At 41.5% G+C, this 24,536-nt stretch overlaps 1 protein-coding gene across 9 annotated transcripts in view; it reads left to right on the plus strand.

Moving 5' to 3' along the window:
• POU6F2 (POU class 6 homeobox 2) overlaps positions 1 to 24,536 on the plus strand; it is a 481,859-nt gene that overhangs the window by 200,362 nt on the left and 256,961 nt on the right. For all 9 annotated transcript variants that reach the window (XM_035253208.3, XM_078342242.1, XM_078342243.1 and 6 more), the window contains 2 exons: positions 16,841 to 16,932; positions 20,283 to 20,511. In XM_035253208.3, coding sequence (XP_035109099.1) covers positions 16,841 to 16,932; positions 20,283 to 20,511 — 321 coding nt within the window. The remainder of the gene's footprint in view (positions 1 to 16,840; positions 16,933 to 20,282; positions 20,512 to 24,536) is intronic.

Here is a 24,536-nt window from a genome sequence, read left to right on the forward strand (position 1 = left end):
CATTGCCATTCGTGTACCTATGCAACAATCCCGCATGTTCTTCACATGTACCCCAGACCCTAAAGTGCAATTATATATATATAAAGATGAACGTGAATGGAAATGTGAAATTAGGCAGAACCAAAGCTTTTGAGTTTTTTGGACTTGTGGGAGATGTGCTGTTTCAGAACACTGGATACAAGCTCAGAGGAGTTTTTAGATGTGGCCATTTAGATTTGAACCCCCTCCTCCTCTAGTCTTCCTGCATTTTTTCCATACAGCCATTCTTACATATTGGCCACATGAGTCTTTGATTTTATAGGTTCCACTAACATGTCCGCATGTTAGAAGGCATCCTCTGTGGCCACAGTGATTTCTTTAATGCTTCCCTCTTTCCTTCTTTATTACAGTTGTGATTAAACAATTGTATGTCAATGTCACCTGTAAAAATAATTGATAATGACAGCCGACATTTGTTGAGTGTTTATTTTGTTCCAGGTACTAAGCTGTGCTCTTTTTGGTCAATAATCTCTTTAAATCTCACAATTATGATGCAGGTGTTATTATTATGTCCATTTTACAGTTGAAGAAACTAAAGATCGGGGAGGTTAAATAACTTATCCAAAAATCACACAGGCAGTGCGTGTGAAGCAGAAAAGAAAGCACAAGTACAGTCAGATTCCACACAGTTGTCAGAATCTTTCTTTAGTTTTTGTTTTTTAAGACAGAGTCTCACTCTGTTTCTAGAGTGCAGTGGCACAATCTCAGCTCACTGCAACCCCATCTCCTGGGCTCAAGTGATTCTCATGCCTCATCCTTTCAAGTAGCTGGGATTGCAGGTGCATACCACCACTCCTGGCTAATTTTTGCATTTTTTGTGGAGACAAGGTTTCACCATGTTGGCCAGGATGATCTCAAACTCCTGACATCAGGTCATCCACCCACCTCGGCCTCCCAAAGTGCTGGGATCACAGGCATGAGCCACCGTGCCTGGCCAGAATCTAATTTTTAGAGACGCTTGTTATCTTCTTTTATGGGTTCTGGTTACAGGATTATATGAATGATCTTCCTGCATTTTTCAGGATCTGATTTTCTAAAGTCTAGGCACATCTGCCTCTGCCTCTGATTCACTTTCTTGCTAAACAAGCCATCTAGGTATATTTAGTCACATTATCCTGAGGATCCTGCCAGAGCCACTTTCTGAAGTTCAAAGACTGCTTCCTGAACTCCAGAGAGATGAAACTGTCAGGCCAACCAAAAATTTATCAGATATTCTGCTTTCAGCTGACACTTCCAAGAGAAGCTCTTCATTACCAAATGTATCTCCCTGTACATTTTATAAGTAGCATTAGCATCATCCATACCTCTCACATGATTTGGGGTCCATCATATACCCTCAAAATGAAACTTGTGTTCCTTAACTGAGAAAGAGAAAATCAGCCCCTAACACCCAGGACCCGGCCTGGTGCTAACAACTGGGGCCTTGTTATTGTCCCACTGAGCACAATTTCATAGAACATCAACATCAGACAAGGCCACTCTGACCAGGATGGGCCATGGCAAAACCAGGTATACTCCATAATTATGCCTGAAGACAGACAAAAACCCAACATTGTCCAAACCACAAAATGACCAAATAGTCGCCCATCCTCACTAATATGAGTGGATACTGTTCTTTTATCAAATACAGTATTTTGTTGTTATTGTTCGTTTGTTTGAAATGGAGTCTCAATCTGTCGCCAGGCAGGAGTGCAGTGGTGCGATCGCAGCTGACTGCAACCTCAACCTCCCAGGTTCAAGCGATTCTCCTGCCTCAGCCTTCTGAGTAGCTGGGACTACAGGCATATGCCACTACACCAGGCTAATTATTTTGTATTTTTAGTAGAGTTGGGGTTTCGCCATGCTGGCCAGGATGGTCTTGATCCCTTGACCTCATGATCTGCCCGCCTCAGCCTCTCAAACTGCTGGGAATACAGGTGTGAGCCACCACGCCCAGCCAAATACAGTTTTAAATTGGCTTCATTTTTCCTACCTCCTTCAGAAGAATTGTTCAAGTATTCAGTCAACATTGCCCCACTTTCAGAAAGCATCATCCAATTCAGAGTGAAGCTCCACTTCCTTGAACCCTTTCCAAAATCACCGAATGCAAACCCAAATTCCTCCTACCCCCTTCCCGCTGAGATGTTTCTATGGTGTATGTATGTCATCCTTTTTCATCACCCAGGCTGGAGTGCAGTGGCATGATCATAGGTCAGTGATGAAGCCCCGACCTCCCAGGCTCAGGTGTTTCTCCCACCTCAGCCTCCCGAGTGTCTGAGACTACAGGACCGTGCCACCATGCACAGCTATCTTTTTTTTTGTTTTTGTATTTTTTGTAAAGATGGGTTTTTGCCATGTTGACTAGGCTGATCTCATGCTCCTGAGCTCAAGCAGTCCTCCCACCTCGGCCTTCCAAAGTGTTGTGGTTACAGGTGTGAGCCACTGCACCCAACCCTTCCTTTCAGTGAATCTATAAATCAGAATGTGCTCCACCACATGGTGGTCTGCTGCTGAAGTATGTTGACATACCTAAGTACTCCTCATGATACACATCGATACTTGCATATTATGGGTAGATTGTGTGCAATGCAGTTTGGGATTGAAAGGGCACAAGAACTTGACTAGCCTCTGGCTTGAATCCCACCTCTTCCTTTTCCTCCTCCTCCTTTTCTAAAAAAAGAAAAAAGAAAGAAAGAAAAGGTTTGAGTCAGATACTTGAATTTTCTAAACCTTATTTCTAATATTCTAATATCATTGGGATTGTTATGAAGATTAAATGAGATCACAGATGCAGAATTTTCTAGGTAGAATATTGCCAGATTCTAGGCTGACGCTCAAGGACTGGGTGTTTCTTCCCCTGATCCCTTCTTGATTGAGTCAACTTTTCTTTTTAATTAATTAATTTTTTTGAGATGAGTCTGGCTCTGTTGCCCAGGCTGGAGTGCAGTGATGCGATCTCAGCTCACTGCCATCTCTGCCTCCCAGGTACAAACAATTCTCCTGCCTCAGCCTCCTGAGTAGCTGGGATTACAGGAACACACCACCATGCCCCACTAGTTTTTGTATTTTTAGTGGAGACAGGGTTTCACCATGTTGGTCAGGCTGGTCTCAAACTCCTGACCTTGTGATCCACCTGCCTTGGCCTCCCAAAGTGCCGGGATTACAGGTGTGAGCCACCATGCCCAGCCGAGTCAACTTCTTCTGTAAGGCATTTTATCCAACTGCCATACTACAGCAATACATTTTAACCGACCAAACCTTAAGGATTTCTCCATCAAAATCTCCAGTATATTCAACTTCCTATTGCCTGTGCTGTAACTCACTGATATATAAAGACCAATGAGTAATGAGTACTAATGTATTTTGTTCATTCTAAGATACACAGCCTCTTTGCCCACATTTTAATGAGACATCTTAAAAGGAAGATTTGCGAATGCAAATTGGGATGTGTCTTATAATCAGTGGCATGTCATGGTTTAATTGGCAGCTTTGTTTCTTTGTGGAACATAAAATATCTATGAGTGTTACATCAATAACATCTTAGATTGAATAAAATATAACATATTTTATAAATTATTGGATACTGTTTTTATTATTTCACCTTTTCCCCATTGTATCTAGGGGTTTTGCCTGTGTCTTATTTTAATTCTGACCTAAAGTTCTAAAATCAAATGTAAACTCAAGAAGTAAATATTTGTAGTATTTGGGCTAAAGACCTGTGAGTTATAATCAGAGTCCAAGTCATGTTTAGTAGGGGTATTTATATAAGATGAGCTCTGACACAGATCCAAAAATAAGTTGATATAACAAATGGAAATTGCTACGCAACTGATACTATTGTGTAGTGGTGTTAAAATAATGATAAAAATAATCTGAACAAGTTCTGTGGAGCTTTTGTTCTATTTGCCTTTAAGTGGAACATCATCTTCACAACAAGAGGACAACAAAATAATACTTTGCTAAGAGGATAAAAGAATATGACCTAAGTCTATTAGTAATATAACACTCCGTGAATGCACTCAAGCTAATAGCATCTTTTAGCAATAGATACTTTTTCAATTACGTTAATGTGGAGAAATAAATAGACTAAAAGAGAGAAAAGTGGTCAGAGACACATGAATCGGACTAGTTGTTTGGTTGTTTGGTTTTTTATAACCAACTCTTGGGAAGAAAAAAAAAACATCTTCAGCAATCTCTTCATGGGACATCAATTTGAGTTTTTGTAATTTAGATCTACTGAATCTTCATAGGAATGCAATATTTTGTTACCCCATCTTTGAAGAAGCTTTGAAACTCTCGGTAATTTGTTTGTAATGAGTTGTGTGACATCTTTTTCTTCCTGATCAATCTTTTGTTGTGCTGTCACAGAAGCTCTATCACCATAAGGGGTTGCTAACTAGGTGTGATGCTACAATTTCATGCGATGTAATTCCTCTGGAGGCACTTCCTTCCTGTCCTTTACTGAGTTCTAAATGATCCTCTTTTCACTGATGTTGAGTTGCACACAAGAGTGATTGCAAATGCTACCCTTTCGGAGTACCTGTGTAAAACTGCTGTTTTATTTCTGCTTTAAGGGATTTAAAATGTTCATTCCCCTTATTTAAAGTGGTGCCTTGGCTACTTTTGTAAAGAATGTGGTGTTCTGAGAGCGAATAACTGAAATGGATAGGCCAGACTCTCATCTCCATGGACCCTCACAGATGGAAAAGTAAAGATATGGATATGGAAAGAGAAAGTGGTCAGGAAAATTGCCATAAATAACAGAGCAATGATATTGGGCTACATTCGGCACCCGTTCTGTTGTGTTTTAAAAAGGATAAATATGCTTCCCTTTAAGAGAATACGCGAGCAGCTCTTCCTGCTGTGAATCTCTTCCCTGGGCATCCTCCCAGCAGGTTGCATGGGGTGAGAAGTGGCCCAGGTTATTACTGTGATTGAGAGCATTCCTCCAGCACATTTTCTTTCTCCACATTCTCACGCCTCCCCCTTGACTTTTGTGGGATAGGATTTAAGAGTCTACTGCAAATGTCTGATACAAGTTAGGAGTTGTGGCGTGCATTCCTGCTTTTAGTACTACCCGAATAAAAAGGAAAGGAAGTGGGGAAGAAGGAAGGAAAGAAAAAGAAAGGAAACAAGAAAGGGAGAAGGGAAAGAGAGAAGGATGGAGGGAGGCAGAGAGGGAGGAAGGAAAAAGAGAAAGGGAAAGAATTACAAACTCAAAGCCAGTGCCTCTTTCACCTTACCACAGGTGTGCATCACCTGGGGGCTTTTTTATAATGCAGATTCTGATTCAGTGGGTCCAAGACCTGGGTGGACTGGGGCCTGAGCCTCTGTCTTTCTCAGAAGGTCCCAGGGGATGCCAATGCTGCTAGCTCAAGGGTCACACCTTGACTACGGAGACCCTAAACTAAGAATGCAGCTGTCACTTAGCTCATTATTAACAGTATTTCAAAGGCGGTTGTTGGGGGGTGCTTATTGCTTAGGAATTTAGTCAAGTTTCCCTGAGAAAAAGTGGGGCACAGGAAAAGGATGTCTCTGGTGGGAACCACTCTTCCCCTCCCACCACTTCTCTGCTATTTCCCCTCTTTCATCCACCATACTGGGAACCTAAGTGCTCTGGGGCTACGTTCCATAGATGCCGAGGAAAATATCTGAAGAAAGCAATTTTTATGATTATGTTGGTGATTTATTGTGGGCTGTCTTTTTGAACTATTTGCATTTCATGTGTAATGTAGATTTCATGTCTTTATGTCAGACGGATTGGATTCCGATTCCAACTCTCACTCACTAACTGTGACCATAGGTGAATTGTTTAACTTGTCTAAAGCTTAGTTTCCACATCAGCAAAAGGGGAATGATGGTCCTAATTACACAGAAATTCTGTGAAGATTTAATGAGAAAACAGACATAAAATACTGAGTATAGTGGCTGGCACATGTGAAGCATTGAGTCAGTGGCAGCTGTTATAAAATGTTTGAGCAGCAGCGTAGCCTAATTGGTTAAAGACTCGGTCCTTCCCTCAATGAGAAAGCCCAGTTACACTCATCTCTCTGCCCCTTCCTCATCATGCTGAACAGGCAGTCAGTTAATCTCTATTTATTTAGACAGTTTATACAGTTTTGTTCCTGTATAAATAAATTGAATAATCATAAACACCTAATAGGCTTATTCTAAGAGTCTATGAAATAATATATACAAAGTAATTAGTGTATGACCTGGTACATAGAAATATGTATATATGAAGGAAATTACATTTCTATCTCTTAAATATAAGGGTTGAGGGAAGAAAAGAATTCTTTATTCAAAAGAAGTTTGAATAAAGAGGAGTGTTGGCCACGCATTCCTGTGCCTAGAAGAACAAAAGCAGTGAGCACTCTGTGATTTCTCAAATCCTCCCTCGCTAACACGCAACACTTGGAACTCCCAAACGCTCCAAGCAGACCAGTGTCCATCTACGGCCAGTCACTGCTCAAAAGGAAGGTGAAAAAGAAAGCACAATGCCGTGAGTTTTCCATTAGGCTGAAATTCTTCATTTTAAAGGACTGTCTTTAGATCGGGAACACATCGTTTGGGGTGGGAGAAGGGCATTAAAATCTCTCGTTTGATCGTGACAGTGCATGCAATTAAATTTTTTTTCTTGGCAAAATTAAATTTCAAGATCCATATACCTATTGACCCAATTATGAATGTTCTCCTTTAATATGACTGCCCTGTGAAAATTCAAGGTCTGGGGGAGTCCAGTCTGTGGTGATCTAATCACCTGCCCTTTGCAGTCACAAATGCAGCTTCTGCCCATGAAGAACCACTGTGTTCCGTGTTGAAGGTCTCCGAGATCTCATACCGTGCATATTATCAGAAGTGACTGTACCCAGAGGCCATCATTTTCCATTGAAATAATGGTTTATTCTGTTGTAACTCATGCTTAAATCATATTCTGCATGACAGATTAGTAGCCTCCTAGCCGCTGAAGGGTTGTGCAGAGTTCAGACCTCTGGAAGGCATCTGGGGTCTTGGAGAAGAGGGGAATGAGATATCACTGTAGTTCCCAGGATAACTTTGGTCTGAGCCAAGAGTGTGAACTCATGTCACCATGACACAGCGATCTCTGTTCCATCCCCATCTCCTCTTCAGGCTTCAGTTTCCAGGTATCCGTGTGAGGCCACGTGGCTAACAGTCTCAATATGTAAAAACAGTTTCAAGACTCACTAAGACGGTGTCAGACGGGGAAGTCCCCTAGGTCTGTAAGGTTGCAGAGAGAGCATTGCAGAGTTAGAACACAAATCAGAATGTTTTAGAAGTGGGCTGGAGGGGGCAGGATCTTGCAGAGAGAACTACAGTGTTCTCTGGCCTTTCCTTTCCATACCACAGTACTGTAATGCAGGTGTCAGGTAAGAGAACATGGACTAGCTCCTCTCACCTCACCCACAGCTCCTCACTCCCAAAATGTTCTTTTCTCTCTCTCTTCGCCTAAGCTAGTCCCACAATTTCAAAGATTATTTAATAGCCTTGGCCATTATTCAAGCACATTTAAAGCCAGCTCTTAATAATTCTTGCCTCTTTTACTATGGGTGGGTAAACTGAAAACACTTTAAAACTAGGCCAGTCACACCGCCTTGAAGAATCTACATTTTGCCCCCTTGCTGTCAAGCTCCACGATGATTTGGTGGCCAGCCAGGAGAGAAAAATCTGTGTTGTTATTGAAAGCGAAACACTGTTTTTGTTTTTTTTTTTTGAGACTGAGTTTCGCTCTTGTTACCCAGGTTGGAATGCAATGGTGCGATCTCGGCTCACTGACAACCTCCGCCTCCTGGGTTCAGACAATTCTCCTGCCTCAGCCTCCTCAGTAGCTGGGATTACAGGCACGCACCACCATGCCCAGCTAATTTTTTTGTATTTTTAGTATTTTTGTATTTTTCACCATGTTGACCAGGATGGTCTCGACCTCTTGACCTCGTGATCCACCCGCCTCGGCCTCCCAAAGTGCTGGGATTACAGGCTTGAGCCACCGCGCCCGGCCTATACAAAGGTAGATCTACAGCTGAAGAAGGGCACTGACACCTCCCAAATGCTTCCTCTTTTGAAGAATTCATACCTTGTCTCTCTACTCTCAGTGTAGATAATGTTAGAAAACAAAATCATATTTGATCTTAATTTCCCACCAAATGATATGTTTATGAGGGCAGTCGTAAGGACCTGTAACAGACATGTTGATGATTCCCACCAAATGATAGGTTTATGAGGGCAGTCATAAGGACCTGTAACAGACATGTTGATGTTTCCCACCAAATGATAGGTTTATGAGGGCAGTCATAAGGACCTGTAACAGACATGTTGATGATTCCCACCAAATGATAGGTTTATGAGGGCAGTCATAAGGACCTGTAACAGACATGTTGATGATTCCCACCAAATGATAGGTTTATGAGGGCAGTCATAAGGACCTGTAACAGACATGTTGATGATTCCCACCAAATGATAGGTTTATGAGGGCAGTCATAAGGACCTGTAACAGACATGTTGATGTTTCCCACCAAATGATAGGTTTATGAGGGCAGTCATAAGGACCTGTAACAGACATGTTGATGTTTCCCACCAAATGATAGGTTTATGAGGGCAGTCATAAGGACCTGTAACAGACATGTTGATGATTCCCACCAAATGATATGTTTATGAGGGCAGTCATAAGGACCTGTAACAGACATGTTGATGTTTCCCACCAAATGATAGGTTTATGAGGGCAGTCATAAGGACCTGTAACAGACATGTTGATGTTGTCATAAGGACCTGTAACAGACATGTTGATGATTCCCACCAAATGATAGGTTTATGAGGGCAGTCATAAGGACCTGTAACAGACATGTTGATGTTTCCCACCAAATGATAGGTTTATGAGGGCAGTCATAAGGACCTGTAACAGACATGTTGATGATTCCCACCAAATGATAGGTTTATGAGGGCAGTCATAAGGACCTGTAACAGACATGTTGATGATTCCCACCAAATGATAGGTTTATGAGGGCAGTCGTAAGGACCTGTAACAGACATGTTGATGTTTCCCACCAAATGATAGGTTTATGAGGGCAGTCATAAGGACCTGTAACAGACATGTTGATGATTCCCACCAAATGATATGTTTATGAGGGCAGTCATAAGGACCTGTAACAGACATGTTGATGTTTCCCACCAAATGATAGGTTTATGAGGGCAGTCATAAGGACCTGTAACAGACATGTTGATGTTGTCATAAGGACCTGTAACAGACATGTTGATGATTTGTAGGTTCAATTTCTTGTTGGGGGGGAAAAAAGCTATGTTTAAATTCCTGTAGATATAAGCATTGTTTTTTGGGGGGGACAGAGTCTCGCACTGTTGCCCAGGCTGGAGTGCAGTGGTGCAATCTTGGCTCATTGCAACCTCCGCCTCCTGGGTTCAAGCGATTCTCCTGCCCTAACCTCCCGAGTAGCTGGGATCACGGGCACCCGCCACCACACCCAGCTAATTTTTTTTTAGTAGAGACGGAGTTTCACTATGACGGTCAGGCTGGTCTCAAATTCCTAATGGTGTGATCTACCCACCTTGGCCTCCCAAAGTTCTGGGATGACAGGTGTGAGCCAAGGTGCCCAGCCACTATAAGCATTCTTAACAATTTACATTAATTTGGGCCACACGTGGTGACTCACGCCTGTAGTCCCAGCACTTTGAGAGGCCAAGGCAGGCAGATCACCCGAGGTCAGGAGTTCGAGACCAGCCTGACCAACATGGCAAAACCCTGTCTCTACTAAAAAAAACACAAAAATTGGGCAGGCATGGTGGTACACACCTCTAATTCCAGCTACTAGGGAGGCTGAGGCAGGGGAATCCCTTAAACCCAGGAGGTAGAGGTTGTAGTGAGCCAAGATCATGCCACTGCACTCCAGCTGGGGCTACACAGCGAGATCCCATCTCAAGAGAAAAAAAAGAATTTGCACTAATTTAGAAAAGTGATTTTCTTGAAGCAGTTGTAAGTATAGGGAAAATTTTGAGGTTTCTTGAAGGAAAACTAGTAACTCAAAATTGTATGAAAACTGAGTCAGTGGAATCTGGCAGTGAGCTGTGGGCAGGGCTCCTTTCACGGGCAGGTGACGGCTGCAGTCTCACAGAGCCCCACACCCAGCAGAACCCAGTGGCTGGGATTTAATGCCCTGAGGTCACCATCCTGAATTTCTTCAGAATTTGTCTGTGAATGTGTGTTTTGTGAGTAAAGTCCAATGGGACATCCAAGCGTGTGGGAGGATGAAGGGGGCTTAGAGCCTCCTCACCTCCCCAGGACAGGACAGGCTCCGGCTACCCACTTCCTGCCCCTGGTGGCCCTAGAAGCCTGAGTGTGGCTGTCACGTGCTCTACGATGCCCTCCTCAGGGAGCTTGGGCTCAGGTGCCCTCCTCAGGAGCTTGGGCTCATATGCTCGGCGTGCAACTCATCAAGGTTCTTCCTGCCCAGCCTCGATCCAGGTCTCCAACACCTCCCAGCCGGGAGGATACAATCCCTTGGGTTCTCCCATCTGTGATAGGTTGGGATGATGCCTTGGGGAAAGGGAGATTGATTTTCCAGCCCCAGGACAGGACCTTTGTTCCCTGAAAGAACTTATACTCTTGTAGAGATAGCAGTACTCAAGGGGTAATCTCTACCCCCAGAGTTCTCTAACTGCCTCAAGTGTGTCATGGAATTTTGCTAAAATACATTTGATGAGTATGTCTTTTTTTCACGTCTCTCTGAGAAAAAGTATTTACTGAAATTGAGACCTTTATTGGCCTGGATACCGCAGGAGTTTAGCTCTGCTTTTATTAGATAGATGTGAAAACAAACGATAAAAAATTGTTGGAGGCAGACTGAAGGGATATTTAGTTAATTTGGGGGGAAAAGGTCATTAAGGTCTTCTATAGCACAGACTAAATCTACATATAAAAAGGAAGCAATTACTGAGGAATTTTGGCAGATACTACAAAAACATCTTCAGTCTAAATAAGAGATTTGTAAGGTTTCTTTTTGTGCTTTATCTAAATATCCCAAATCTCCCTTTGGCTTTTCATGTATAGATGCAGCCTTAAAATAAAGATTTAGAACCACTTAGAACCGAGACCCCTCACCCGAAGAAAGCTGGACTTCCCTCTGTTGGAGCCAGATAAGTCACTAGCTAGAAGAATAAAGGAATGTATTTTTCATATTAACCTAATCACACAGTCTCAGTTCTCCAGGTCTTAATGGATGAATTTATAAGCACTTGACAATGTAATTTGCAAAAACACACAAACCCTTATGTGGATTAATGAATGTTTGATTTTCAAGCATGACTTGTAGAATCAGCTTTAGAGTCTCAAATTCTTCTAGGGGTCTGTACATAAATACCTGTGTGGCCAGTATCATAAAGAAATCCCAACTGGCAGTAAAAGTGGCAAGTAAAAGTGGCAGTGGCTCAGCAGAGATTTTTATAGACACCACCACTCCCTCCTTGGTATTTAGTCATCTTGAAAAAATTGAAAGAAAGAGAAGTTTAATTTAGAGGGAACTTCTCTGCTTAGCTGAGGTTCACTTGCCCAACATGAAATAATAATGCCTTCAACTGTCCATCTTAGAATCAGTAAACTTTGCATCACCTTCTTCACTGGTGGAAACTGTAAACAGTGGGTGAGAAAGGTATGAGTACCAGAGAAAGCTGAGGGATCCCTGTGACCTTCATGTGATTATGTTTGCGCTAATGCAGAGAGCACAGAAACCCAAACTCTCCATCTGAAGAACCCAATTCATAAAAAATGCATTGGTCATTAACCAGGGAATCTTAAGCACTGTACTTTGGAGGGATTGCCAGCACACAGCAGGAAGTGAAGCTGCTTTGCCTGGGATGAGCAATTTATATTTGCAATTCTGTTACTTTCTGAAATTGCCCTGGCCAACATAGCCTCTTTGCAAAGGGTAAGGCTCCAGAATGGTATATTCTCAGGATTAAAAATATTATATTTGTTTCTTAAAATGACTTACTTAGAAGAGTCAACTCCAAAAGAGGGAATAATTCAAAACTCTGTGCGAGAGTGAACATCTGTCTTACTTTTAGTATAGCTAAGAGATGCTAAGCCTGGTTTCCCTTGGTAAATGCAAATCTGTCATACTAAATTAAAAAAAAATAATCTGTAAAATACAAATGAACTTGCTATGAGGAGTGCGGTGACAGTCATCAGTGATGGTTGTTTAGGAACTCGGCTTGAGCTGAGTGGAGAGAGTGAAGTGCCGGAGACTCTGTCCCCAGAAGGGCACTGAAAAAAGGAGTATGGCGCTCAGGGGGTCACCCTCTCAGCTCTGTGGGTCACATAGTCCCTCCAGAGCAGAGGAAACTGCAAGCAACCCTGTGGGTTTTGGATGTAAGAACAACCCTGGGACCAATAATGTTGAGTGAACAAATGCCTTCTGACAACCAGGTCTTATAATGATAGTAAGTTGCATCCAAGTGTACCATCCAAACTCCAAGTCAGTCTTTTGATGTCTTCACCATATATGGCCTATCCTTTCCAAAATACATTCAAGTCAGGGTTTCTTATATTTGCAGAGAATTAACTCCTATTATATAGCTATTTTAAATTTTATATCATAATCCCTTTAAAATCAGTTATTATACTTTTAAAATTACCTGTGAACAAATCATAATTACAAAAAGGATGTATCTGAGGTGATTCCTCCTCTTGCTAAGCTAGAAGTCAATCAGCAGTATGATAAAAGAAAGGTCCAGATAAAGAAACTTGGAAGGCCAAGGGGATTCTACTACCTGCGGACCCATCTGCCATTCAAAGAACTGATTGCGTATGGCAGTCTCAGCGCAAAGGAGATTCAGCCTTGCCTGGGCAACATCTCAGCCACTGTTGGCCCCTGTAGTCTTCAGTCACAGGTGGAGTTTCACAAAACATTCATGCGAGCCACCCTTTAGATGCTCTGTCGGTGGCGTCATGAGGGTTATTAACCTCTGTGTTCAAGAAGCTTCACAAATGATTCACAGGCCTGGGTGAGAACCACAGGTATAAGCCACAATCTGTGTGACAATCTGGAACCTCTTTGCCACTATCTTTGTGCCATATTTCCTGCTTGTGCTACCGTGAACTAAAGGAAGCACTTATATGTCAACATCTTGCTTCACAGGCTCTTCAAGATTTGACTAGTTAGTTCAGTTCCAGTCATCCAATGATACCAAGGACAGAGTTAGGGTCAGTGCACAGTGGCCACCTTTAACCAGTGTGCAAGAGCACGTGAAATGCACACAAAGGGACAGAACGACAGGAATATGAATTGAGTTGACTTGGGGCAGGTCATCATTATAGACAAATTAATATTAAATCTTATTAGATTAAATATGATTTAGGTGGGCATTGTGGCTCATGCCTAACATCCCAGCACTTTGGGAGGCCAATGTGGGAGGATCACTACTTGAGGCCAGGAGTTCAAGACCAGTATGGGCAATGGAGTGAGATGCTATCCGTACCAAAAAAAAAAAATTAGCTGAGTGTAGTGGCTGGCTCCTGTAGTCTCAGCTACTCAGGAAGAGGCTGAAGCAGGAGGATTGCTTAAGCCCAGGAGATCAAGGCTGCCATGAGCAATAATCACACCACTGCACTCTAGCTGGGGATACGGAGCAAGATACTGTATCTCAAAAAGCAAAACCAAATTAATTTTTTAATTAAATAATAATAAGAGAAATAGCAGTTATATGACAAGCATGCATGATTTCAAGACAGTTACATATATATTAGCTCTTTTAATCCTGACCACAGCAATGCTGTGAGAGGGGTACTGTCATCATCCCTGACTTTTACAAGGTGATGCGTGGAGTTGGAAAACACACCAGAGTTCACCTTCTCAGTTAAGTGGTAACGCTAACTTTAAGCCCAGGCAGAGTTTACATTTTTTAAGAGTCCTCGGTTTTAACCCTTACACCAAACTTCTTTTAATATCTAAATTGGAATTGAGGTAGAATTTGCCAATAAGCTAATAATTTCAAGGTATTTTGAAGGTTTATGTTAAATAGCAGTGAGTAGTCAACTGGACGCCAGTACCTATCTTAAAGTAATGATACCGCAGCTCAGTTAAAAGCCAACCCCCTATTTCTATTGAGTGAATATTCACAAAATATGAATGAAATGGCAGCATAAAGTGATGAACCAGCAGCACAGCCCCTGACCCACAGAGCTTGTAGTTGCTGCCTCAAAAGCACAGGCTGTTAACTTCAGAATAGATGGAATTCCTTGGTCTCCAGAGATGTAACGTGTTTCCTAGTCTCCTGGTCAGGAGAAAACCACCCAACCCATTCAAATTTGGGTTTTCATATCTGTGCCCATGAAAATATCCAACCTCAAATTCTCTGCAAACGTTCAGCTAAGTGTTGCTTCAAATCTCTCTGAAACCCTTAGCCAATGTCATTTATTCATTCTGACTGCCTGATTTCCTTCCAACCAGACGGATTAGTTTATGGTCCTACAAGGTTACGTGTGATACATGTGTTTGGGGAAAATGGAGATGCACATTAAGAAGAAACATTACTTTTGGATCCAGGCAGGAGAGCATACATAATCTCCTCTAGAGCCTGTGAAAGACTTCATTTTACACATTAAACTGTGTGGAATTTCCCTGGACTGCACTGAACGTGGTTTTTGAGAATAACCAGCCTCAGAACAAGCTGCTGAGCACCAGCTAGGCCTCCAAGCAACAAAGAATAAATGTAAGCAAATGTAATCTGTGTAAAGTTGAGGGGAACAAGCGCACAATCTTGTGGATGCCGTGCCTGTGTGAGACCAATCCTAAACGTTACAATAGCATGCATTAGAAACAGAGTCAAGAAGTGGCCTTGGTATGCGTGAAAGAAACATGAGACAGAAGGGCCCGACATGGTAGGAAATGTTTAAGCATGAAGGTATTCATTTTCTAATTGTTTAAAAGGGCTTTTCCATTTTTCTGTGCATTGTGAAAACTTTCTTTTCATAGTCTGGCATAAAAACCCATGCCTGGCAAGTATGGGAAGACAACCAAATTTTTTTTTAAACTGAGCATTTTTAGCCATTTGAGAATTTACCTAATCTGAATATTTGATCAAAAGTAACACTTTAACTCCTCACAAGCTCTTTGAAGTATATAAGGTTCTGCTGAGAATGTTAAGGCAAAATTGGACTTGGGTATATAAGAAAGAACAGAGACTTGTAAGATTTGCACTGCCCAAGACATCTTCCAGCTTAAAATGCTGTGCTTTTAAGTATAATAAGTAAATCACACATAAAATATTTGGAAAGATCTTCTGCACATTATGGGGAAATGGTTGGCATCTTATGATGGGTCATCTTACCCTTGTTATTAAATGACCGCAATCATTAAAATGCCAAACATATTTTGACAGAATTTACTTTATAAAATGTCAGCAAGTCTGTGTTTTTATTAGTTTGTTCCAAATCAATTTAGAAATTTCAATAGAATGCTTGTAAGTATTCCCCAAGCAATGTCCATTCCTGACTTTCTGCACAAAAAAATATTACAAATTAATCAGATTTTCAGATTTCTGCATAATGGCTTTGCACATTTATTGCTTAATCCTATTATAAAATGCTGTTATGATTGACACATTGCGGTGGAGATAGAAGTCAATTGAATAATATGTAGCAGTCAATTTTATTTGTGGCTTAATGTGCTGAAGTATTTTTTCCTGTTTCTATTATTTATGAGTCTATCCCTTTGGAGAATATATAGAAGAATTTGTTTTAAATGAGCCAATAATGCCTTCTTTAAAATTTATAAGTGTGACACAGTCATACCTTCTTTTCTGGGTTTTCCATGGCATGCTGGTAAACGGGGTTTGAATTGTCTTCCACTTGTTATTCATAGGGCAAACATAGGAAAAAGGATCTTGTTAAGGTTTGCTTGGAATTGGATTTCAACCACCCATTAGAAAACTCGAAGGAAACAAAAGCTACCAAGTAGAAATTCTCAAAAATTGCCACTGGTTTTATCTGTTTGTTTATTTATTGTCTCTGCCACTATCTTACCTGCTATGGTTTGTCCTCAAACAAAGCACAGAAGCACACACAGAGAAATGATCATGTTAAAAGGGTTTGAAGGGTTTGCTCTTGGGTGGAATTTCATTTTCTCTGCTCTGGTGTCCAACAGGATTCCAGTAAAGGAAGCAAGTTGTGTTCTGTGCTTAGCATAGTGGAACTCCCTGTAGCTCTTGTGGGATTCCTACTGTTTCAGTTAGCACCTGGGACACTTGCTTAGGGAGAACCATATTCTTTTTAGGACATTGTGTAAGGTGATATGGAAAAAGGTTTTGTTTTCAGGAAAGTGATGTTATAAGATTCAGAGTTCAAAGGGTGTGGAAGAAGGCCATAGGAGTGTGAAGGAGATGGGGAAAGCTTTATTAGGGGAAAATAATGATGGACTTGGTCATATCTTGGATCACACTTTAATTTTAGAAAATTAGATTCGCTGTGGCTCACCTGTACTTAAAGGGTGCAGTTCACCACACATGATACACTGGCATACTCTATGCAAACTGAGGTTTAACATAAGTTTAGTGAAACTGATGATTGTGCTACATTCCCTGCCATTCTATTCTTCTTCCTCTCGATGAACTTGGCCATCCTGCATGTCTCTCATCATCATTTATACAGTTCATCAGTGATTTGAGCACTGGAGATATTGATAAACCACTCTGTCATATCAGCTGTGCCTTAATGTTCTGTTACATCACAGGAAAATGGGGTCGTGTGCAGTTCCCAGGCTGGATCTTATATTAAGGGAGCATTTCTCTTTTTGAATTCTAGGGGCCAGAGGAAACCTGCCACTATCAGACCCAGGCACTCCTGACCAACACCAGGCCAGTCAGACCCACCCTGCCTTTCCAGTTGGGCCACAGGTCAGTATCTCTCAACTGCTTTCCATTAGACTGCATTTAGGATGGTTTAACCATATAAATAACCAAATAAATAATAATGAGTTAAATCCAATTAACTCCAACAGAGCAAAGATGGTAATAAATTTTTGGATGAAAAGCTGTAATGACTACATCATTTATTAAATACCATCAAGAAAATATGTGTTTGCAAAACTCCTCTCTCTTCTTAAAGGAAAGGTTGGCTTTAATCATGTGGACTTAAAACCCACTACAATTGTGCTGTTGGTTACCACGCAGCTTTCTGGGAAGTAAAACTTTAATGACTGGAGTGTGAAGAAAATTAAGTTATTTCAACCTTACTGTAGCCATTTTTGAAATACAAGATGTGATTTAATATAAAAAAGTTAATGCAATTTTAATGCAAGTTCAGCTTATTGGGTTTGACAATACTGTACATCACACGTAGCTCTTGCATTAATAAAGAAATACAATCATTATTTTTTAAAGTCCAATATTTGTTTTTTGCAGCCTGGCATGGGCTATATGGAGATGTAGAACACAATTATAAAAGGCTGGGCTTGTTTTCCTTCTTACCTCTGTCATTTAGCGTGAAGCTTTCAGTGTTCATCCTGCTTTTATGGAAAGAGAAGCTGATACTTGGGCCTTTCTCTCCCTTTTGCTGTCATTGTTGCTCCTGGAAGTTAATCGCTTTCAGCACATCGAGGGCTCACCCAAGTTTAGAGTGAGGGTTGGTTTTGACGTTCTTATTCCACTCGCCACCAAGTCTCCCCATGGCCTCAGTTCCCCTAGTCCGTCTCAGAGCACAGATAACTCTGTGCCTGTGGACAGAAAGCCCGGGGGAATGTCTGCTGCCTTGTGGAAGCCTAGAGAGTTTTCCTGGGACTCTCAGGAACAGGATTTTTGGTGTCATATGCTTTATAATTTTATGCTTATATTATCGTGTGTGTGCACATGTAATTATATGTGTCTGTGTGTGTGTATACCTGTACACCTGCCTGTGACCATGCTGGGGGTAACACACCCTAATGCCTCCAGGTTGGGTAGGCAGCCCCACAGATCCAGGTCAGTGAGGAGTAGTGGCTCTGCCTTGACAATGGAGAATGCATGCCCTGACTTGAGCCCACAAATCCTATATGAAAAATGCTGCAGGCCGAAACTCCCGAATGTGTGACCCATGTATGGTCTGAGAACTACTCATTTGCCTTCCCTCTTACCATAACATCACTATTGGTAGTGATGTAACACCTGGAATCTAAGGGACAGCACATAATTTTGTGTTCATTCCCAAAGTATATTTCTTCAGCTCATTATAATAACATTATTATTATTATTATTATTATTATTAAGACAGAGTCTCTCTCTTGTTGCCCAGGCTGGAGTGCAGTAGCACGATCTTGGCTCACTGCAACCTCTGCCTCCTGGGTTCAAGTGATTCTCCTGCCTCCCGAGTAGTTGGGATTACTGGCACCCGCCACCACTCCCAGCTAAATTTTTGTATTTTTAGTAGAGACAGGGTTTCACCCTGTTGGTCAAGCTGGTCTTGAACTCCTGACCTCAGGTGATCCACCCGCGTTGGCCTCCCAAAGTGTTAGGATTACAGGTGTGAGCCACTGCACCCAGCAGAATAACTGTATTTTTTTAAAAAGGGAAGCACAGTTACTCATGTGAATTTAGCAAAGTGAACAAGTGCATTAGGAGCAAGGCCTGTGGGGTCTAGAGCAGCAGTTCTAAACTCAGCTGAGCGGAGTCCTGGGGTTCTGTAGAGCCTCCCCCAAAGTGTCCTAAAACGGGCACTGCAGGGAATGACCAAAGTGTGGGCTTAGCCCTCTCCACACCTCCCCTCATTCTTCAGATAAAGCAGCCTCACTTCTCTAAATCTGTTCTTTGTATTGGAGGAGTGACAAGCAAGGGGTAAAAGATGGGCTCTGGAGCAGCCTTCCTGGACTTGAACTTGAAGCCCCTCGCAACTAGATATGGGACTTGGGCAAGTTACTAACCTCTCTGTGTCTCACTGGTAGAATAACTGCAGCATTAGAATAGTGCCTGGTTATTATACGTTGGGCTTGGTAGTATGCCTATATTTAATTACCTACCCCTCACATAAGAGTTTTTCATTGGTTCCTGTAGGAAAATAGATACGGGATTATTATATTCCATGACACAGCTCCCACAAGACTGCAATGAAAGTCCTGAATCAAGGACTCTAAGATAAAATGACTCTTGTGGTCATCTGGCTTGACCAGGGCTGGAATCCTTCCCATGTCATCCTGGTGAAGAGCCCACATGCTGCACTCAAAACATGCCCGGCCGTTGCCTTTCCCTAGCAAAGAAAAGCTGTTGCATCCATAATGGATGTAAATTTGTGTTTGTATAATATCATTTTAATTGGGCAAAAGATGTTAGAGTAATAACAAAAGAATTATTTTCTAAGATTTTAAGTTTTATCCACAGCAAAGATTTTTATGTCTTATATTCTGTTTTAGGTCTTGTCATTGTACATACATAATTCTACCATTTTAATAATAATCATTGAAGTTTACTTACTAGTTATCCAGCTTATTTTCTATTGTATTCTCATATTACAAACATCTTCTATTTTTCTAAAGAGGTGTCATCATGAGCCATTTTAATGATGATTCAATATTTCATCTAGTTTAGTACTATAGTAAACTGTTTTCAATATTTATGTATTTTGAAACATAATGCATGTTTTCATGCAGTTATCTTATTTCCTTTCGAATAATATCTTCAAGCTATATTCTAGGAGCATATTCTGAGTGAAAGGGGGATAAATATTTTTGCAGCTCTTGATAATCTATTTCCAAATTGCTTTCCAAAAGGATTATGCCAGTCTACATGTCCCCCAGCCATAGACGTGTGTAACAGTGTCAGTACAGACTTTCCAGCATCAAGGAAATTTCTACATTATTTTGTTAATTTAAAAGTCAACAGTAGCATTTCATTGCTCTTTTGGAATCAAAAAAAATCCCACTGATCCCAGTGAGTTCTTTCTGGGAGCGACACAGAATAAATTAGCTGAGAGCTTCAAATACATGAAGACAGGATCAAATGGAAATTCACTGAAAGAATAACATATAAACATAAGTTACTACTTGTAAAGGTATTTGAGTTCCTCAGAAGAAGTCCAAACCAAGTGAAACTTTTAAAAGAAATCAATGAAATGCAACTTTGAAAATTTTTTTTCTACCAATCTTTTTTTAATGGGAAAGAGCATGTTTTTTGGTACTTCTTCAGGAACTTTCTGATCCTGCTTAAATGGAAGGAAGATGTTTTTTAAAACCTATGCCTTGGTTCCGTAGGAAAGTGAGCTATTATCTGTTTCCTTACAGCCACTTCTGACGGCACAGCAATTAGCATCTGCTGTGGCTGGCGTGATGCCGGGAGGCCCCCCAGCCCTCAACCAGCCAATTCTCATCCCCTTCAACATGGCGGGACAGCTAGGAGGCCAACAAGGACTGGTTCTCACACTGCCAACAGCGAATCTCACCAACATCCAAGGGCTGGTGGCAGCAGCTGCAGCCGGAGGCATTATGACTCTGCCATTGCAAAATCTACAAGGTAAGCTGTAGCGTCTATGCATCATGTAGGGCTCTACCCACCAGCCAGTATTCTCTGAAGTGAACAACAAAAGTAATATCTAGAATGGTGAAGGTGGTTCAGACCTGCCTCTGCCCTAAACGCTATTGAAGACCTCTGTAGGAATCAAAACTTTCCGTTGTGTGTGCATCCTGAGCTTCCACAAGCCACTGGCTTTATCAATCCTCATTTCCTAATATTGGTATCAAAGCTTTTCACGTCTTCTGAAAGCATTTCTGCACCGTCATTGCATGACACATCAAAAACTTAAAAGTAAAATTCCTGTTGTTATTTGAAGACCTGAGTTCCCATTTCATCAATTCTTCCATTTAGACATGTGTAAAGAAAAGTTAGAGTTTGCTTGTTTGTGTTTGAAGCAGTTGGAACTTCTCAAATACAAGATATTATTTGGAATAATTTATTAATGATGATTTTGCTCTACAAAGTATCTTTTAGTTATAGTTATTAAACAAAAATTGTGCTGCTTGAGCTCATATTTTGCAATGAGAAAAATAAACTTGCACGTTGAGCCCTTATATTACATGGGCATACGGCAAGTCAGACTCTAATTTTACTTAGGAAGGGTAGTTGTCTTGATATTATGAAGGTTTTGACTTTTCTCTAAAAGATTTGGTAGCATTGACTGGCTGATTTACAAAAGATTCTGTCAGAGGAAGAATTATTTTTGTTGAAAATGGCCTGACTATCAATAGGATGCCTACTGAAGAGAAAAGGAATTTATTTTAGACTTAGTCAAAGATGTTTCTTTTCTTCATATATATAAAAATTCACAATTAAAGTTTTTGCAGAATGAGGGCTCGTCTGGGTAAGTTATCAGAATAGCAATTTAAAATACTCTTTTAGTTGGTTAAATGTCACTGTTTCATATTATTTATTAGAGAATCAGTCCACAAGACTAAGAAACAGGCCGAGTAAGAACTGATTAACTCTTGACCCAAACTTCTTTCCGTGCTCTGTATTCTGCTATTCCACCCATTGTTGCCACTTCTTGCTTTTCATTTTAATGTTTAAAACAGAGTCTCTCTTGTACCATTAAATTGTGCCGAGAAACCTGCCATTCATAAATCATGCATGCCCAGGATACGCTAATGCACAAACTTTGCTTGTTTCAAAGTTGAGAGTGCCTGGGAAGCCAGATCTTAAGATTAAGCAAATAAAGCGGGAATACACAAGGTGAAAGCCAGAGCAACAAAGTGTAGGGAGAGGCTTTTTAATGTAGTTGGATGATGAAATCTTAATGAAGAAATGGGCATTATCAAAATGCAGCCTTCCATCTGGAACATTTGTGCGTATGGGAATATTGAATATTATAAATAAACATAAGCTTGAAGAGCTCCTGGGCCATGAATTAATCCTGTGTGGTTAAGAAGGATGCCAAAAATTAGAGTTAAAAAAAAATAGGCTTGTTATTTTGTAATCGTGATTTGGTATTCTTAAGATTTTAGTGCCTGTTTTTTCAAGGATTCAAAGTTAGTGATTGGCTCAAAGTGGACTTCTTCTATCAAGATTTTTCCTTTTGGCCGGGCGCGGTGGCTCACTCCTGTAATCCCAGCACTTTGGGAGGCCGAGGCGGGTGGATCACGAGGTCAAGAGATTGAGACCATCCTGGTCAACATGGTGAAACCTTGTCTCCACTAAAAATGCGAAAAAAATTAGCTGGGCATGGTGGTGCGTGCCTGTAATCCCAGCTACTTAGGAGGCTGAGGCAGGAGAATTGCCTGAACCCAGGAGGTGGAGGTTGTGGTGAGCCGAGATCATGCCATTGCACTCCAGCCTGGGCAACAAGAGTGAAACTCCCTCTCAAAAAAAAAAAAAGATTTTTCCTTTTGTATTTGTTTGTTGTAAATATCAAATTTCAGTACTGGCATATATTTTGGAGTTTGGTTCTTTGGGGTCCCTCTGGTTTCACAAAAGGAATCCCAAGTTCTGCGGCCTGATTAAATAGAGGAAACAAAAGCACTTGCTCTTTATCCCTGGGCGCTTCCAACACAATTTCTCTCTCAGCATCATCTTCAGAAGTGTGTTGGAGTTGATGTTCAAGCTCTTGTCTGCTACAGAAGCACAAGAGAACATTTCCCCCTGTGTCTTCCTCTTTGAAATTTCACAGATGTTGGAGAGAAGGTCCAACATCATGAAATTATGATAAGGTCATTAAAATAATACACCTCCCTTTTGCAAATCAGCTGTTTAGAGGAAAAGCTTTCTAATTAGACTTAACACCAAGCTCCTTCCCCAGTACCTTCTGATTTAACACCTTTGTGAATGAATCCCGAGTCCCAAATCAGGATCCAGGAAACTTCTACCTTCCAGTTTTCTTGAGATTTTCTATTCCAAGTCTCAGGCAACCCAGAAAGAGGTGGTCATGCTAATGAGAAGTTCAAGGGCAATAAGGACGGTAATCTGGAAAGTCTCATGTCTCAGAAGTGCCCAAGATAAATGGCCACCACCTAAATGGCAAAGCCAGTGGTCACCTTGTAATCAATCCATCAATAGCCATCCCAAAGCTGATTTTCCACCTTTAGGCGACCTACTACACAGCCCTTGACAATCCCTAGGTAGAATCAGTGGCTTGTAGAACTTCCCAATTTGTGCTGCAGACGTAGTGGGACTCTTGAGATGGTGGGTGGTTGGCTGGCAGGCTGAAAGGTCATCTACAGGGGCCCTGAGACTGACCCAGTCTTCAAGATGACCTCAAATCTCATCCTCTTTCAAGGGTAAGGGTCTTGTAAATGGGCTATCCGTACCTTAGAAGAAATCCTTACATGCATTCTTATAGTCAACAGTGAGGAGAGAAGGCTGTTTCCTATCCTCTGGCTCTTTCCTACACAATAAACACCATAACCTCAGTCCAAGGCTTTTCTGAGTCTAAAATGACTGGTAAGTCTGCTCATCTATAATAAACACCCACTTCTACAGTGATTTTATCCAACAGATTTGGTGGGTCAGTGTGGGAGGGAGGTTGCACACCTAGTCTGAAGCAGAGCCTGTTACTGTGTAACATGCTTGGTCATGAATAGTTCCCTTTTCCTTATTGTGAAGTGTTAAGCTTTTATCCCTGAAACAATTCCGCCAACTGGAATCGTCCCCAACCTTCCTACTCAGCCCTCCAGCCTGTCTGTTCTTCTAGCTCAAAAGCCACAAATTTGCTAAGATGAAAGGAATAAAAAGGTTGCTGACATTAGTCTCTTAATGGTTTGGAATTCAGGGAGAAGATTTCAAATATTTTCCTTTTTACTGAAGTGATTGAGAGGTTGTTCATTTACATCCCCTATCAAGTCACACGGAATAGCTCACAGAGCCTCGGAGGCCATGATTTACACATGTATTTTAATGAGCACTATGACATGCTGTTACACTGAGAGCAGCTCTTCTTGACTCTGACAGCAGGGGTCATATCACAATCTCCTCTCAAAACATGGTCCCCAGACCAGTGGCATCATGTCTCCTGGGAGCTTGCTAGAAATACAGGACCTCAGGCTCCACCTGAGACCCTCTGAATAGAATCTGCATTTAAAAAGATCCCCCCAAAATCTCTACACACATTAAAATTTAAGAAATGCTGATCTAGTTAGGCAACTCCCTGCCTTTGTTTGGGCTGCTGTAACATAAAAACCATAGGCTGGGTGGTTTACAAACAACAGATTGTATTCCTCACAGTGCTGGAGCCTGGGAAGTCCCAGACCAAGGCACAGGCAGATTCGGTTCTAGGGAGGGCCCATTCCTGCTTCATAGATGTCTGGCTGTCTTTTTACTGTGTCCTCCCACCACAGAAGCGATGAGGGAACTCTCAGGGTCCCTTTTATAAAGGCACTAATTTCATTATGAGGTCTCCACTCTCGTGACCTAATCAACTCCCAAAGGCCCCACCTGCTGATACCATCACCTTGAGGGTTGGGATTTCAACATATGAATTTCGTGGGGTTGGGGGAGCAAGCATCAGGTCCATGGCATCCCCCAATATCACCAGCAGCCAGAATCAGAGACTC

The sequence above is a fragment of the Callithrix jacchus genome, chromosome 11 (genome assembly GCF_049354715.1).
Source record: "Callithrix jacchus isolate 240 chromosome 11, calJac240_pri, whole genome shotgun sequence".
Lineage (NCBI taxonomy): Eukaryota > Metazoa > Chordata > Mammalia > Primates > Cebidae > Callithrix > Callithrix jacchus.